General features: G+C 35.0%; 1 protein-coding gene across 1 annotated transcript in view; it reads right to left on the reverse strand.

Annotated features, from left to right (window-relative positions):
* The window catches only part of LOC103802057 (dynein heavy chain 5, axonemal-like), a 158,752-nt gene that overhangs the window by 128,256 nt on the left and 12,929 nt on the right, over positions 1-17,567 (reverse strand). Inside the window, exons 8-24 of the mRNA XM_009074495.1 lie at positions 16,492-16,689; positions 15,126-15,291; positions 14,919-15,012; positions 13,624-13,722; positions 13,149-13,330; positions 10,821-10,940; positions 10,302-10,503; positions 8,844-8,939; positions 7,943-8,116; positions 7,760-7,849; positions 6,907-7,062; positions 5,810-5,949; positions 4,031-4,182; positions 2,224-2,431; positions 1,469-1,556; positions 1,235-1,358; positions 955-1,118 (exon numbers count right to left, since the gene is read on the reverse strand). Coding sequence (XP_009072743.1) covers positions 955-1,118; positions 1,235-1,358; positions 1,469-1,556; positions 2,224-2,431; positions 4,031-4,182; positions 5,810-5,949; positions 6,907-7,062; positions 7,760-7,849; positions 7,943-8,116; positions 8,844-8,939; positions 10,302-10,503; positions 10,821-10,940; positions 13,149-13,330; positions 13,624-13,722; positions 14,919-15,012; positions 15,126-15,291; positions 16,492-16,689 — 2,453 coding nt within the window. The remainder of the gene's footprint in view (positions 1-954; positions 1,119-1,234; positions 1,359-1,468; positions 1,557-2,223; positions 2,432-4,030; positions 4,183-5,809; positions 5,950-6,906; positions 7,063-7,759; positions 7,850-7,942; positions 8,117-8,843; positions 8,940-10,301; positions 10,504-10,820; positions 10,941-13,148; positions 13,331-13,623; positions 13,723-14,918; positions 15,013-15,125; positions 15,292-16,491; positions 16,690-17,567) is intronic.

Below are 17,567 nucleotides of genomic sequence, written 5' to 3' on the forward strand. Positions count from 1 at the left end.
CCTTCCAAGTTTATGTGGTTTTCAAAGAAGAACATAAGAGACCTTTATGAACATTAAGCATGAATCACTGGGGATCATAACTTAATTAAAGTACTATTTTCCTTAGACTAGTTAAAATATTGTGATTTATTATTAATAATAGTTTTCACATTCACATCAGAATGCCTGAACACATTTGTCTGAATTTGAGATGGTATATTCTCTAATCTATACAGACAGCTGTATAAATTATTGTATAACTTCTTCCATCTATGGTCTATTTTAAAATCACACATTGTGGTCTGATTTCTTACTGACAACACCATGAATGCTGCAAATGAAATCTGAGAAATAATGCAACAACTGATTTTGACAGTCACCATACTAAATGAAAAGTCCACAAATCAACACCATAAACAACCAATACTAATAATAATTTCAGACATCAAAGGAGATTCCAAGTATATGTATGAGAATTTTCCTGAATTAGTGTAAGTTTAAAGAGTGTTTTTTCACAGTTTAGGGCTTCAGGCTGGTAATATTTTTCTTTATGTCTCACCACTGCAGAACGCTGATTTAAGAATGATATTTTAAACTGATTTTATATTGTGAAAGGGTTTAAGGAAACCAGGAAGTCAATCAGGCTGTATTGACTGCATTCATTTTTATTTTTTCATTCATTTTGAAATATTTGCCTCTCAGTAAAGGTTTGTGAATTACTGAGTTACTGAGCTTTTAGAAAACTATTTCCTTCTACTGACCTGCATACTAAACCTGATCTGTGGCTTCATGTCCTTAGCACCCAGTGTTATCATGAACTCAAGTGACTTCTCATCTTTTTTTCCCTTCCCTATAGTTCTTATACAAGAATCTTATACAATCTTATACAAGATTAAATTTGCACATGTTCCTATAAAACAACACATTTATAAATGTTTTAGCACAAATGACTGAGATGTGCAATTATTTTGTTACCTGAATATCTTCAAGAGTTGGTCTCAGGACAACATTTGGAATAGCCAGTTGAATTTCAGCTTTGAACAAAGGAACTCTCTGTATGTCTACAAACTTAGCCGTCTGATACCTATAGTCAACAACATGCAATCGACGCCTTAAGGACTCTAAAGAAATCTTCGTGCCTAAATAAATATTATATTTAACTGAGGTTATTTATTTTAACCACAATAAGCTTGGGGGAGGGAAATCTTAAGGTTATATCAAAAAAATTAAACACATCTGATAAAGAGAGACTCACATCTGATCAAAGAGTCAGTATTCTTCTGACAAAGCTGTCCCATCAGATTATAGTAACTACAGGACAGGCATTCTTGGCAGCGTGTTTTCTGCTTCACGTCAGGATGTGCACAGGCATATGAATCCTGAAGAGTAAAAGGCAAATTCTTAGGAAAACAACCATATTATCTGGCATATCAATAACAGTATCTGACTAGGTTATAAAAGGTTACCTTTTACACTGTAGAAATCTTACCTCCAGAGCTCTTCCAGCATCTGCTTTCAGCCTGTGCTTAAGAATATCAATCAGTTCATAGACGGAGCTTTCCACTTGCTGACTCTGCCTACGAAAACAACCTTACAGTAACCCACAGGGAATCAAACATCAGGAATACCCTTTGTTATTTTCCAGGCACACACCCCCAGTCCCACAGCACTTTGGAGAATTTTATGTGCAGGGAAAGGCCCTTTGAATGTTTTTTCAATTTGTTCCTATTGCTTGGGCATACAGAGATTTTAAGACACTAAAATATGCAGACTATCAAGAAACCCATTTGTCAGACTCTGCTATATGTGATTCAACTGGACTTCATAATAAGCAAAAAAAAAAAGATTCCAGCTATAGTTAATAAAACAGCTTATTGTGATGATGACGTAAGATAATCTGTGAAATCAGAATTAGTACAATAAAAGCAGAAGAAGCATTAAGAAACAAGCAATTAACATATGGATGAGATTTCAAGTGTTATCCATCTTCATTTTTCTTGCTACTGATTAAAATGCTGTAAGAAGAAATTTAAGAAATGCTAAACACTACAGATGCAATTTCACAACTGCTATGTTCAAGATGCTTGTGAGTTTCTCCCCTGCATCCTAAAACTATCATTTTGCTTTAGACTAGCACTCTGTTACAATAACATTTTAAGAGTAAACTCTCTATACATACAAAAGTAATACATAAATAATGTTTCCTCAAAGTAACCTTCAAATCTGTGCAATTAATAAACCTACCGAGACAGTTTGTGAGCAGTAGAGATAGCAAGCTTTTCTATCTGTTCCAGGAAAGAAATCACATCTACAGGATCATCTTCTGGCAAAATGATGAGAGCAGTGTTCGACATGTCCTCCAGAAGTCTTTCAATTCTGCATTCCAGGGTATCAGATGCTTCTTTGACTACATGGTCCAACTCCCTCAGGGTACTATAAACATTCTGAATAACTGAGCAAGGAAAACAAAATGAAAACAAATCACATAAAACACAGATCTCTTAAATACCATCTTCCCTTCCCCCTGTCCCAACAACTTCCCCCCAGCTATTACAATAAAATGAGGATTTAATAACAATGAAATATGCAATGAAGGCCTGAAACAGAAACACGATGGACTTGTTCTACTCTTGAATCTTTAAATTAAGCCATTTTATAATAAATGGAACAATATCTTTCAAAATATCTCTTCTTTTTGGTATTCACATTGGAATGAAGAGGATCAACCAAATACAACGGAAAACAAAAAGGATACAAGTGTCCAAAAATTATTTTGGTTCTCCTATGTACATACACAGTGAAATGCAGTACTTTTATAATTGTAATTAACTTACAAATTAAATGGCTAAAATTCCCCCAGCCAAGACTACAAACTTGTTAAATCACTAGGGTTTTTTCCTTCATATGTATGACCTAACTCACTTTGGAAAGAGATAAGTTGAGTGCTTTAACAGATGTGTTTATTTAACTAAAGGCAAAAATGACTGATTCTGTATAGACTGGCAAAATCCTCTCCCTTTCTTACTTTCATTGCAAAATAGAAAGAGATATGTCATCTGACACTCCTTGTCTCTGTTATCACCATACATATCATATATATATTCTATTGCATGTAGACAGAAATCATTATGATATCTAAGGCACAGCAGTGTGACAGTGCTGCCCAACGGCTGATGCTTTAAGTGGGAAACATTGTTTATTGCTATTAGGAAGTTAATGGTGGAGTTTATCAGTTTTATTTACTAAAACAGACAAATAATCCAACAAATTCCTTAGATTATTTTTAATATATAAATTAGGTAGTCCTAAACCCATTTTTCTGCCTTAACTCCTAAGTTTTAGTCTAGAAGGCAACTTCTAGGTGGACTTTCCTTAGATGCCATTGGGTTTTTGTCACTGGTCAAGCAAAGGTCAAGTAAAGCTAAAAAAGAGACCAGCCCTGCTTTAAGCACCAGTCAGAGCCTTGTACATCAGTGCCATGTGACAGAGTCACAAATGAACAGTTGCACAAATCCATGCCCCATTTCACTTTCATATTTAGGCCATATCTGTTCTTGTTTTTCTTTCTACTTCTCATTTTGAAGAAGAAAAGTGAAAGCCTAACATTAGTCAACCTTAACTGAAAACTGATTTACGAGCATAAGTTACTGTTTTCTTACACAACTCCAGCATAAAAGTCTTGCTGATGGTTTTATAGATGGCCATTTCAAAGACACTTTTATAACAGTTAATCAATTTTATGCTGTATTTGATAGGGATAAGTTTGCATCTTAATGGTTATGTGGAAAATGCTCAATGCCTAATAAAAATGTTTTCTTAGAAAAAAAGCAGGATTTGGGCAGAAATCTCCAACCTTGATTTTAGACATATCTTATAGGATGCTTGGCATAAGCTATGAAGATTTTTCTACAGAAAAGACAAGAGATATTATTAAAACACCCATGGCCATTCTCTTTCCTCATGCTCTTGTAGCAGCTGGGCTATAATTATGCAGCTACAGTGAAGAGGCACCTAACAGTGCCAACAGTTCACCACTTTTCCTACTACATACATCTGTTGATGTTCACAGAAGTCCATGACAGGTGCATCAGGCCTGGATTAAGGGCATCCTCAACTTGTCCTATGAATGGTTTCATCAGTGGTTTCAGCATAACAGGAATCCTATTCAGACATTCTTTGTAACTGGTCAACAGATTCTGCAGTCTGAAAGACATGATCATGTTTATAATGAGCTTAATTCAGTTATTTGAAACATACAGAATTTTGGACGCATTTTCTGTTAATAAGATTTGCAAGTTCTGATCCAACGTTAAAAATAAGAACCCTTGCCAGCTTTTTCTAACTCAGACTAAGCCTCTTTCTCCCCACTAACAGCAGAACCAGACTGGGTTAATAAGTACCTCAGGTAAAGTGGCTGTCATCAATTTAGAATGTTTTTCTTCTAGGGAAAATTAATTACAATTTTAAAAAAAATCAGGAAATTGAAAACATGGCATTTTTGTTCCCTCCTTTCGGTCTCACAAGACATGGCATCAAAAGACACTGCTTATAAGAACAGTTAGATCAAAACCACTTAGGACACCAAATATCAAAGAAAAAGAGGCCAAATGCTGAATCAAGACATACCAATATAGTTCCATGAAAATGGAGCTACACAAAGAATCTACAATAAACAAGAATTAGAAGCAAATGAAGCTCAAAGGTCAGATACATAAAAGAACTCCAGCAAAAAAAAAAAAAAAGGTGATAGCTGTGTTCTGTGCCAGATTAAAACCATGACTTTAAACATCATTCTTAGAAGCCATAAACTGAGCTGACCCTTTCAAAATATACCCAGAACTCTCTCTGTAGTGTTGCTTAAGCAAAAATCTACAGTCTCTGAATATTCCTTCTTTGCTTGGGGAGTAAATTTTAAGTCTTCTTTTTAGAATAAAAGGTAAATTTGGATTTCTTTTTTATTCCAAACATTTTTTGCATTTTTTTTTTCTCTCTTGGATGGCAAAATTTGGGGCTGCTGCTTTTTGGAGGACTGTAGCACGTTCACATAAAAAATGTAGAGTTAGCTTGTCCTTAAATACTACATATGTAATTAATGAAAAATATTAAATTGTAAGAGTGAAAGACTGAAAGCTTTAACAATAGAAAAAGGGAGGAGGTGTTGAAGAGTTCATGAAAGTCTTCAAACTTTGTCCTTTTTTGTTCACTCCTATTTAAAAACTACAGAATTCTTTTCACAAAGGATGAGTTTTTAAAAAATTATCATCCTTGCTTAGAGAGTCAGAGAATTAATAATCAGCATGCCTGAGCATGAAAAGAACTCTTGCAGCAGAGATTTCGACTGTTACAAGAAACAGAAATAAATTATTTAAAATCAACGTAAGTTATTTTATATATTTAACATGAGACAGCATGCTATAACTTAGGTGATGTGTTACCTATACAAATGCTTGGGTTATGCTGCAATCAAGTGGTAAATTCCAGCTTGGTTTTCTAACACAAAAAGAAAGCTTTTGATGTTAACTATAATATTTTGGAGTGCAATCTCTATGTTAAAGCGTATAGATGCCTTGGGAGCTCCACTTATAGAACAGCTGTTGAAGTAACAAAACAAAACCACGTAGGAGTTTCTTAGTAATGAGATATGTGTGTAAATAGGAGCAACTGCATGTAAACGGTGTTAATATGGAAATGCAGGGGAAAGCAATTAAAATTCAATTAAACTCCATCAAAGAGAAAAATTATAATAAATCAAAAGCAATATATGCAACAGACTCAAAGCTAGGGATTCCCATTTGCAAACGAGAATCAAATCCAAAAAGTGTTCACTCACTCCATTTGATGTCTTTTAATCTGTTCTTCATCTGCACACAAGCCAAGGACAACATCTGGAACTTCAAAATGCATTTTTTTCAGGTATTTTGTTTCATAAAGTACTTCCAGGACCACTGGGTTTAGGTTTACAAGTAATTCCTTCATGTAGCAGCACAGGGGGAAGAAAAAGAAAATAAGGCAGTAGTTTAGGAGTAGTAGTAGCGTGATATAACCAGAGTATATGGAATGTAGATAATTAAAGAACAGATTTTAAATGGATAGCTATGTTTCCACGCAGATCTTCACCCTCCTCTACAAATATATGGTTTTTTTCCAAATTAATCAGCCAATATCTTAGACTGATTTCAATTTTTTGTTATTCCCTCACTGTGCCCTAATCACTTGGCTCCCCTGACTTCCCAAGTTTAATTTTAGTTTTGCAGCTACAATCTATGGAGGCTAATTTGCCTTTTCATGTCAGTTTCTGCTTTGGTAGACTAGGGAGAAATGTTCTGAAGGTTAATCTCTGTACATGTTTAGGGGCATTAAATGTTAATAAGATGCTAAATAAATTTGAAAACTTCTAAATAAATTTAACAACTAGTTCTAGGTTCTGATGGAATCATTGATACAAAAAAATGCCACAATTTAACCATAATTTCTCTGCACTACAGCAGACAAAAATAATCTGTGAAATAAGAATGGCAAGATTTTCTGTCTCAGCAGTCAGTTTTGAAAGCAAATTAATATATTATTGCAATATAAATATTCAACATAATGATACTGACATCCTTCCTTGACTAAAATTTTGGTTAACATAGAAAAAAAACAGGAAACAAGATCTGAAAGAAGTAGCTAAGTTGATAATAGATGTGTATTTGATGGATACTGCCTCTTTTATACCCTGAATAAGGAAGAAGCCTTACAAAGAAGAGACATGATGCAAAGCATCACAAATATACACAAAACTGAAAAAATATTTCAATTCAAGTAGTTAATTTATTTAACCCTATTAAGGTTATTTTAATGCTGTTCTTGTTTATCCATTATGTGATTAAAGGAGCATATGCAACACTAAACCATGTAACAGTAATACAAAGAATAAATCATATTTACCTTGGTTTCTGGGTGCCTGACAAGTAAGGAAGCACACAAAGCATTTCTAGCCTGGCCAGCAAACCTGCACCAGGCCCTATGATAAATAAGTTCAAATTCCAGAAGAACTGCAGCCATTTTATTGTAGCTCTTAACAACCTTTTTCATTTCCTGTGTCTGCAATTAAGAGAAAAATAAAAAAAGCAGCAAACATAACTTAAATAGAAAGTCCCAAAGGCCCTCCATTTGGCTTTTTCTCACCACCATTAGGAAAACAAAAGAAATAGAAAGCTCTAAATTATGTTGCTTTAGATATAAGGTAAGACACAGGCACATAGCAATATACTTAGGAATTCAATTATTAGCACACATTTAACTGCTCCAACCAACATAACTCTTTTCCTGATTTTTCCACCCCATCTTGCCCATAAAACAAAGTCTATACTATGGACTATAAAAGACACTATTGTCCCACTGAGAAAGCTATACTAATTACATTCTTTCATGATGTGTGGCTAGTGCTGGAGATCCTCTTCATTACAGAACATAGCAGACAGAAGGCTCCAAGCGTAGGCACACAGCCAACAGAGCTACTATCAGGATTAACATGAGTCAAGCCCCAGAAGGGACAAAAGCACTGGTCTAAGTCATCAGCTTAATGTATCAAGGGAAGACACTGCCCTGAGCTGTAGAGTAGTAATGCTGCCAAAAGGAATTCAAAACGTGGAGCAAACGCTAACACCTATCCCTCCTGTTGGATGAGCTTAGATACAAGCTGCTGGAAAAGTGAGCATAGGGATTAAAAAATAAATCACATGTCTGTTAGTAACATCATTGAAAGCTTAGCATAAATCCTCCTCTGCTAATTTCCAACCTTCAAAAGAGTGGTTTTCTTTTTAAGGAGTGTCATGGGATGGTCAATTTTTCTGAATAACTGCTGAGCCCACATAATCTTCCCTGTTACCTAAAACACAGAAGATATGAGGTTAAATTGTCATTAACTTCAAACAGTCAAAGAAGTAAAGTAATTTTTCTCTCTCATTTTTTCCATTCTTACTGGTGGTATATTACGTGGTATAGGTGGATTTTCTTTTTCCTTCTGGTAGAGTTTTTGAACAAACTCTAAGTCTTGGCTGTACTGCTGGAGGACAATGGTATACTTCTCATTAAGATCAATATTATTTTCTCCTATTTGTTCAAGCTTCATCAGAAGTCCCAGCATCTGCTCAGTCTAAAAAGGAAGATGGAACATTTACTGCAGAAGATATTAATATTTCAGAAAGTCTTCGTTCGCAAACTATTTTCTTAATATATAATATGCTATGTAAATTTTTAAGTTGTTTTCTAAGAAACACAGAAAAGTCCATCCGGACAAGTTAGTGAATTTTACTTTTTTATTTTCTGCCATATAGTATACATTTACCATAGTATGAACCAAGAAACTGCTATCACTATGTTAATATACTATTTTCTGACTCTCAGATCATCACATTTTTTTTCTGCAGTTTTTGTAGAACACCTACAACTTTACTCACACTTCATTAACATCCTCTATCACAATCAAGGCCTGAAGCAATGAACAGTACTGATGTTACAGAAACAGCAGAAATTATTTCACTACTCCTGACAGGCAAACAGGAATAACTTAAAAATGCAACAGGAAGCATGAGGAATACCAGGATGAAGAAAGAAAATAAATTTTAAAATACAGGGCTTTAAAACTGGCAAGGAAAGACAGAACATAAAACTGGCATTAGGTAACAATGAACATCATTTTCTAGCACTTCTGCAAGCAACTTTTAGAACATTTGTTTCAGGCTTGATGTTCACCAACATCATCTCAGGCAGCCACAAGCACAGTACAGAACACTGTGTAATGAAGGAGTTCAGTAGGAGCTATGGGAACTCAGCCTTTCTAAGCACCAGAAAAAGGAGTTTGCATTTGTAACATTACTTACAGTTACAGTCTTCTCAAACCAGGAATCCAGAAATTCTTGTATGGATTCATACAATGCTGCAATTTGGTTCTTAAATTCAAAGTAATCTTTCTCAAACTAGAATAAAACCAAAAGAAAAAAACTGCTGATTTCATTTTATACAAAATTGTTTCCCTGAAGCTTTTGAGGAATTTGCTTTATCTGCTCAGTATGTGTGTTCAGCACTCAATTAGAATGATCAGGAATAACACCTTCAACAAAGACATTAAAATTCTAAGCAAAGCAAAAAAAAATAAGCAGTGTTAGGTTATGTGATTGAAGTCTCATCTTCATGAACACAATGGAGCACAGAGGAAGATGAACAGGAGAAGAAAATCTTATAACCTAATCAGAGAAAACAGAGCACACTCACCAGCTACTCAGAGCACTACTCAGTGTCTAGGTATGAAACCCACCAAAGGTGAGCAAACTGTCAGGCTCTCTAGAGCACCCTACAGACTAAGGGAAGTTATTAACAAATTTAACTAGAAGTAGTTTGGGTACTTATCTGTAACAATTTTTCTTAAAAGTCCAAAATACTGAAGGCCTGCAACAAGAGTTCAGTGCAAGCATCCTCTCAAAGAGAGCACTCCACAAGCTTGGGAAGACAGTCCATAATATATATTGCTCCAACCATTTAGGTGTAGAAAAGCCATGCCTTTTTTTCACCACTTTTAAATTCCAGCTAACAATAAATTCCCTCTTTCAGAAAAGAGCCACACAGCAAGTATTAGTGAAACATAAGCCACCAACAGGTTAGAAGAAAGCCAAAGGTACTCTGGACTTAAGTGTTTCAAGGAAAGTTCCTGACAGTTGTGAGGTACAGTTTAGGAAGGGAGGAAAATCAGTCAACATTTCTAGAACTGCTATTGTGAGGTGATTAACCCTGCAAAGCAAGCTTAAAAAAAGCAGCTCAATTCCAGCATGTACACAGTGTATTAAAACATGAGACTGAAGCACTTGGAAAGCTACTTTTAGTTTTTATCATCCTGCTCAGCACTGGGAATGATAACACTCCCCTTTCCCTTTAAAGTGTGCATCTAAGTGCCTTTATCATCTTTACTATAATACTGCCATTAGTATTCCACTATGTATTTTTAATAACACTAACTCTCACAATTAGGCAAACTGTATTTAATGCATTGATGTGCCTGAATAAGTTTTCACTCTGCAGTTCAAAACACATGCATCTCAAAACAAACAAGTTTAAGAAAAGTTGTACCTATCACATAAAACCTATTTTGATAAAAAGTAACAAAAACATTTGAAATAAAACCCAAATTCACCCAAACACTTTGAAATTGTAGTAATACATATGAAGCATTAGTATTATTGTCACAGGAAAATAACATATGCATTGTCATAATAGTTAATCTTTGCATAACTGTAGTGAAAAACATAGAAATAAGAAATACAAGAATAAGTGCTGAATGAATGTACCTCTTTTTTTCTGTGATCCAGAACATCATACTCTTTGGATCTGGTGTTTGTAGCAATGCTCTGGTAATGAGTGCTGATCTTTTCAATACCTTCTATTTTTATACACTGAAGCTCCAAAAGGCTTTCCATAGTACTGCTCATATCTGAAATCTTCTCCAAACGTTTACAGAATGTATCAAATTTTCCAAATATATAGTTTTCACTGATAATAAAGAGGCAACAGAGGGATTATTACACAAATCTCTGTGCAACAGATTTTTTTCTATTCAACCCACATATAGTTCCACTGAAGTCCTCTTGGACAACTCCTGAATCAACAAGTGATTGGCAAAAATCTGTCTGTGGTTTATTGCTGAATGAAGTTTAAAAAAAACAACCTCTGCAAAGTCATGTTCTGATTATAATAAATACGGCCTTTTAATTGAGAATCTAGCTTTTCTGTTAGCCAACAGATATAATGACATCTCATTTGTAAATTGCAAACATCAATATGATTCAATACTAGAGTGAATTATTTACCTGAAATCAAACTGCCTGTCACTTGGATTTTCCTTTAGCTCCTCCCTAATTTTCTGAAAGGATGTTTGGTACTGCTCTTTGAGGGCAATGCATTGTTGTATCCTCTTCAGCAATTCTTGCCTGGCAAAGCAAGCACAGAAGACAGATAATCATCCTAAGGATGTCTTCAATAGAGTATAAATAAAAAATAGTACATTTCATTCAGATATGCAACTGTGCAAAATAAGTACACAAAATTATACATTACCTGAAAAACATTCAAAATATGAGGTTACATGAAGAGATTTTGGTTTAAACCTTTTATCTAGATTGGATATTCTTAGTTTAGGTTTTGATGTCATCAACCCAAAACTTTCACAGCACTGTCCAGAAAGGATGTATACCAGGTTAATTCTGGCATCTGACTGCCTGCAGTTTGGCCATTTCTCATCCTCTGTATTGGGTATTGCTGATGGGGTTCCATTAGTTTGTTTCTTTGGGTTTTTTTCCTAAGCAGACTTGTCTGGAGAAGTATTTTTCCAGACTGCAGTAAGCATGAGGAAAGTCTTGTTTCTTTAAAAGGATACGCCAGAAAGAACTTAGCTCCTAAGGCCACAGATAGCTACATCTTCTACACATGAGTTCATTAACCCTGAGGTAGTACTCTACGAGATACACAGATGAGGCATTGAAATCAGCCATAAGCCATTTACCCAAGACTGTTGCTCTACTTTGGCTTTGTCTTTTATCTTCAAAAAGATCACTGGGAATTAAAATGATAGTCAAACTTTATAGGCTGAAACCACTAACTGGGACAGAGAAAAACTTTTGCAGGGGGAGCAGGAGCAAATAAATAAATGAGAAGAATATCTCAAAAATAAGTTCACAGGTAGAAGAAACAAAAAAAATATGTATTCTACTATTATTTACATTTATTCTTTAGAATAAACATAGCCAGCACTTACTAGATTACACGCAATATCTGAAAACTTCCCTTTATCTACACCAAAATACAAGAGAAATCCAAATTATTTGTTAGAGTTACTTTTATGCCTCCTGTTATTCAGTGTCACCTTTGACTTGGCTGAAATTTAAACACAGACATCCTGTCTATGTTTTGATGAAGCTTGTAACACCTTTTCCTTCTCACGTCAGTAACAATAATCTTACTCCAATTGCACTATTCCAATCATTGATTTTCTCATTGATTACTTCAGACATCATGCTCATCTTAACGTCTCTCTGTGGTTCTCCCTTCTCTTATGCCTGAAAATAATTGACCTGTACTTACAGTAAGTATTTCTCCTGTGTTACCTGCATTTCTCATTCTTCAGGTACACTTGTTCTGCCACTGACATCAGCATTCACTACCCAATGGATAAGTTTCATACAAACTCAGTAGTAGCACATGGACAAGTAGCTAAAGGGCAGCTAACTCCTTCCTTCCTTGAAATGTCACCTTTAGTTTTTGTGGCAATGATGCCTACAAAAAATCCAAAGGCATCACAACTGTGCTGAAAATACTGTCATTCCAGCTGACCAACACTGCATGATTACTGTTTTCTCTCCATCCCTCTTTCCTCCCACCATCTCACTATTCAATTCTTATGTTTCAGATTGCAAGTTCCTTTGCTGAGGCAAACTTTTTGTTCGTTTTCTGTAGAGTGCCTAACATTTACTAAAAATCAGGGACTCTTGCTGTACCAAGAACAATAGAAAATAAGAACAAAAATAGTCTTAGGTATGTCTAATTAGCAAATTTGCAGTAAATCTACCTTTTTTAATTTAAGATGCCTCATTGGCACCCTTTATACTCCTTACACAGCATTCTCCACAAAATACTCAGAAAATACAAGTCTGAGTCCCAACCTATCAGTCACATACCTCACTCCAGAGTAGAACTGAATTGTGATCCTGGTTCTGGTACATATTGTCCCCTTCCTCAAACTGACTTTCCTGTCTACTAAGAGCAATATATAAATCCTAAATGGAAGTTTGCCAGTCTGTCCTTGGAGTTTTTTTATGAAGAACCTTAGCTCCCAGTTCTAATTGCTGAAGTGTGTTTTGGTCTAAAAAAAATCCATGGGGACAATATATCAAATCTTATATACTAATGCACATTACATGGTTTTCCACAACAGTTTTTTTCTCCACATATAGTAAATTTGTTTTTGCAGAGTTCTTAATTCTACACAAACCTAGTACTTACAAGCTTAAAATTAATGTGGGAATCATTGCCTGGTAGGAAGACAAAGGGCAGTTTAAATTTACCTATTAACACTCTTGATGACTAATCTGTAATTTTACTGCTACTGTCAACAAAAGATGAATGTATTACAATTCTATCACCTGTCCAGATCCCAGATTTTTGAAACACCTTCACATAGATACATCTTGCATGTGTTAATCATTTGATTAGTGATTTTAAGAAGAAGAGATGTCATGTGTTCCGATGTGTTGTAGTATGGGGATGTACAGTAGATCATACAGATGGTATTCATTAAACTGGGTATGTGTTCCATCACTGTTACCTACAACAGCAAAAATGGGAAAGTCAGCAATTCAAATTCCCTGAAAATGAACACAGTGGAAAATGTGACATTTTTGATTGTAACACCTTGTCCATGTACATATCTCATTGTGAACTGGATCATCCAATTCATTTGCAGGGACCTATCATACTATGACCAAGAGAAAAAACTGGGAAATGGATAATGAATAAATTAATAGGTCTTCTTCCAGAGTAGTATTTTCCAGAGGGAAAACAGAGGCTATACTGGTTTTGGCTGTGACCTCCAGTATATGAAGGTGCAGTACTACTTACAGGTGAAGCATTGGCAAGTGGGCCAAAAAATTTATCCAATGTATATAAATATCTCACGTTGTCTTTTGCTTCATTGGCAGCAATTGTTATATTACCATCCTGAAGGGAGATTGAAAATAAAAAAGAATTATTACCATGAAAATTTTCTAAACAGGTTCTTGCTCTTTCACAGCACATGTTGCCACAAGACTATGATTCCATCTAGCAAACATTTTCTCACGTAAGTGCTTTCAATTATTGCATTTCTTCTTTACATAAGAAATAACTGGTTTTACATGCAAAAATTGGTAAGATCTACTTAGCAATCAGCAACATCTTGGATGTGATATTGCAGAACTCCTTACTTATACCGTCAAAGCTTTTCCTTCTCCATGGAATTACAATAGTGTGGCTTAGAAAAACTGCCTTATTACATTTTAGAATAGTTTTAGCATGGTACCCATTCTACAGATTTAGACAAGAAATGTACCGGGATGTTTCCCCAACATCTGTTAATAAACACTTTTTAGGGAAAACGAGTTCACAACTATATGCTTGTATATCCTTCTGTTCATGTCAGGTGGAACTATCCAGTACTTAAGAGGCTACTTTGTATGAAGAACAAAATCGTTTTTATCAGCATTGGCTTGTACTGGCTCTGTACAGACACTTTCATTCAAATTCCATTTATCATAAAAGTCTGCAAATATGGTAAGCACGAAATCAAAAACTCAGTAAGGTAACACTGTTTTCCGGCTATACTTTCAAAACAGTAGAATACCTTCTTAAGTGCCAGAAGATCTACACTCTGGTGTTTGAGGGTGGAGGGCTACGTCCTGATTGACTGTACATGGTTTATGGCTTATTTTCTGGCTTGCCTACAACTTTGACTGATAAGTTTACATTACAGATATCCACTTATCTGAAGTTGCAGTTTTGCTACAAAAAAGCCAGCTGTCAATAATTCTAAAAGCAATATGATGAACTTCCAAACATCTCTACAGTTGGCCTCGTAGGCTTCAGCTGGTGAGAGATAGAAAAATGTTGCATTGCTGGACTGCTTTACTTTTGCACAATCATTCCACCTAGAATGCTGGTATGTTAATGAAAGGCACATTACAGAAGCACTGACTTCTTTTCAAGTTATCTCTTTAACTTCAGAATCATTGATGTTACATGCGCCAACAAATGGATAATAAACCACAGTACAAAAGTATAAACACTCAAAGCTATTTTTAGCATTGTGTTCAGTTCTGTGTGTATTACAAATACAGTACTCTAATAATTTAAAATTTTAATTAAAAAGTAGTAATTACCAGTTCTTTCCACTGCTTTAATGTCTTTGATCTTGCTGCCTGAAGAATACTTATAATTTTCTTTACTCTTGAACTTTTGATCTCATCTAAAAGACTTTGAAGAAAGAAACACGTTTAATACTCTCTTTGGAATGAAAGTTGACATTTAGCTTTAAAAATTCTTTTTTTTTTTTTACAACTCTGTGAGAAATAATGCAGAGATTTGACCTGTTAAATGAAGACATTCTTGTCTTCCAGTGTTCCAGCTCTGCAGATGGACCAGCATCATCAGCTTCTCTTCTTATTTGTTCACTCTCTACTAAAACTTGTCTGATCTGCTTGGTCCAAATTGTGACCACTTCTTCAAGTTTCTCAGTGACCTCTCTGTTACTGCCTTCAAAATCATAGAATTGGACAGTGTCATAAGCACCAAGAAATAAATACAGAATAAACTACAGAAGTGAAATGTTCTTGCCAAACATAATCTGAGACTACGTAAACTGAGTATATATAAAACTGTCCAACAACAGGAAAAGATTAAGACTGTAAACATAAGATGCACACACACAAAACTTTTATCTATCTACTCTGTTACTACTGCATATACTTTACAATGGAAACAGTTAAAAATACAGGGAGTTCATAAGGAAAAATAAAACACAGCAATGTGGTTTTAGGAGAATCATGTTTTCATGGGTCCGAGAAACACAAAAATTACGTGTATATTTTTCTGTTTGCATTTCATAAGTAAAGACTTACTCCACATTTCTCACTTTCTGCCACTGCAGTCTATTGCACATTGAAAGCATCACATAATGGATGCCATTATTAACAGTTACTAAAAAAACCCCTATAGTTTGTAAGTCAGCACATCTTTTAGATTGCCCTAGCAGCTGAAAAGCTCCAGTTCACTTGGTGCATTATATTTAGGACTCATGGAGCGTGTGCTACCAATTGGTTCTAAAGAACTTGCCCAGCTATACAACATTATTATCTCATCTTAAGAATCACTAGTTCTGTGGAAGCTGTCCTGCCATAGGCTCATGTAGGGTTGAGAGAGAGACTGCAAAGTGTTGATTGGTTGGCCATTATTTCACTCTGAAAATCTAAGTAGTGATAAGAAATGGTGGAAAGCTATTGTTGAAAGAGATATAATTACTGTTTTTCTTATGCAAACATATGTATATATATAATTTTTTATAAATACACCTTGTTTTTACACACAGCCCTCAGAGTCAGATTTTATATTGGACAAGATTTTTCCAGTATCAAAGAAAGTGAAGAGTACACACACTAGTAGATGGCTTCACTCAGCAATTACTTGGCTAGCAAACTAGGAGGGACACAGACCACTGCTTACATGCTATATGAAGCAACTACCTAATTGCTTCCTTAAAAGATCTATGAATTAAAGGATGGGTAAATGATCAATGATTTTATGATTATTCAATCAGAAACTTGGCAAGAGTAAGCAGAAAAAGGTACGCAGCTCAAGGAAGATAAATTAATTCTTCAAAGCAAATTTTTACTAATAACATAACATTTCTTTTATGAACAACATCATTGTGTTTGCTTTGGCATAGGAATTACTCACTTGCATTTATGTAGTCAGATGGGTTCTGTAAGTTGCTGACATAAATATCAATATCCACTTTTTTCAGCTGAATTTTATCTTCTATATTCTGCCTTGATGATGACAAAGTATCCACAAATTTATCCACTGAATACAGAAAGTCTTGTATCTGGCTGTTCTTCAAGCCTTCTTTCACAGCTCCCCAGTTCTGATTATTTCATGATTTATGCCAAAAGAAAAATTAAGATGAGGGTCTTACTTTCTTTTCATTTTTTACCACAAAAGGCAATTTTCATTAGAAAGCTATTTTTTATTCATGGCAGTACATAAAGATTTGTCAACATGCACTTTAAAATACACTCATCTGTACTTTAAAGTGTGTATTGATCTAATTATTCTGTTAAACAAGAAGAGACAAAGTAGAAAGAGGCTCTAAGAAATAAAAAAGTCTCCCTGCTGTCACTGACTTCACACTGAATTTTATTCTTCTTCAGTTCAGTTTTTCTGTTTCTGAACAGAGAAAACAGATTCTAATTTACCTTCCTGCTCCTGAGTGAGAAAATGACAGCATATGGTAACAGCATACAACACAATCATTCTCAACAGACACTGAGCTTCTTTATATTTCCCACCTCTGAACGTGTACTTTCGGAGGCAACAGTACCAACTGTAACGTTTTGTGAGTGCCACAGAATAAGGACAACTCAAAGAAGGTGTATACTCTGGCTATGATACAGTGCTTGCTGTCCACGTTGTAGAATAAAGTCATGGACTAATCCCTGGTGCTGTCAGCAGGACTTGACACTTCTTTCAATCCAGGTTTAATATAGTTTCAGTAAAGACATCACATTGTCATTTAATATGGTTGCTATACTATGTTCTCCTCTAACATAATCATTACAGCTGACAGCATTTCTTGAAAATAAACATAACTACCTGAATTTCAAAAAATTGTATACAAACTGCATGAGTCTCATAAAGGCTTGTATTAGACTTGTATCTTCTTGTGTGTCTGTTCAATGTCCAACGGATGTACAAACACATGCAAAACTCCAGCAGCCACATGCCTTAAACCTACATGTTCTTGAGAAAAAAAG

The sequence above is a fragment of the Acanthisitta chloris genome, unplaced genomic scaffold, assembly GCF_000695815.1.
Source record: "Acanthisitta chloris isolate BGI_N310 unplaced genomic scaffold, ASM69581v1 scaffold8785, whole genome shotgun sequence".
In the NCBI taxonomy this organism is placed as follows: domain Eukaryota; kingdom Metazoa; phylum Chordata; class Aves; order Passeriformes; family Acanthisittidae; genus Acanthisitta; species Acanthisitta chloris.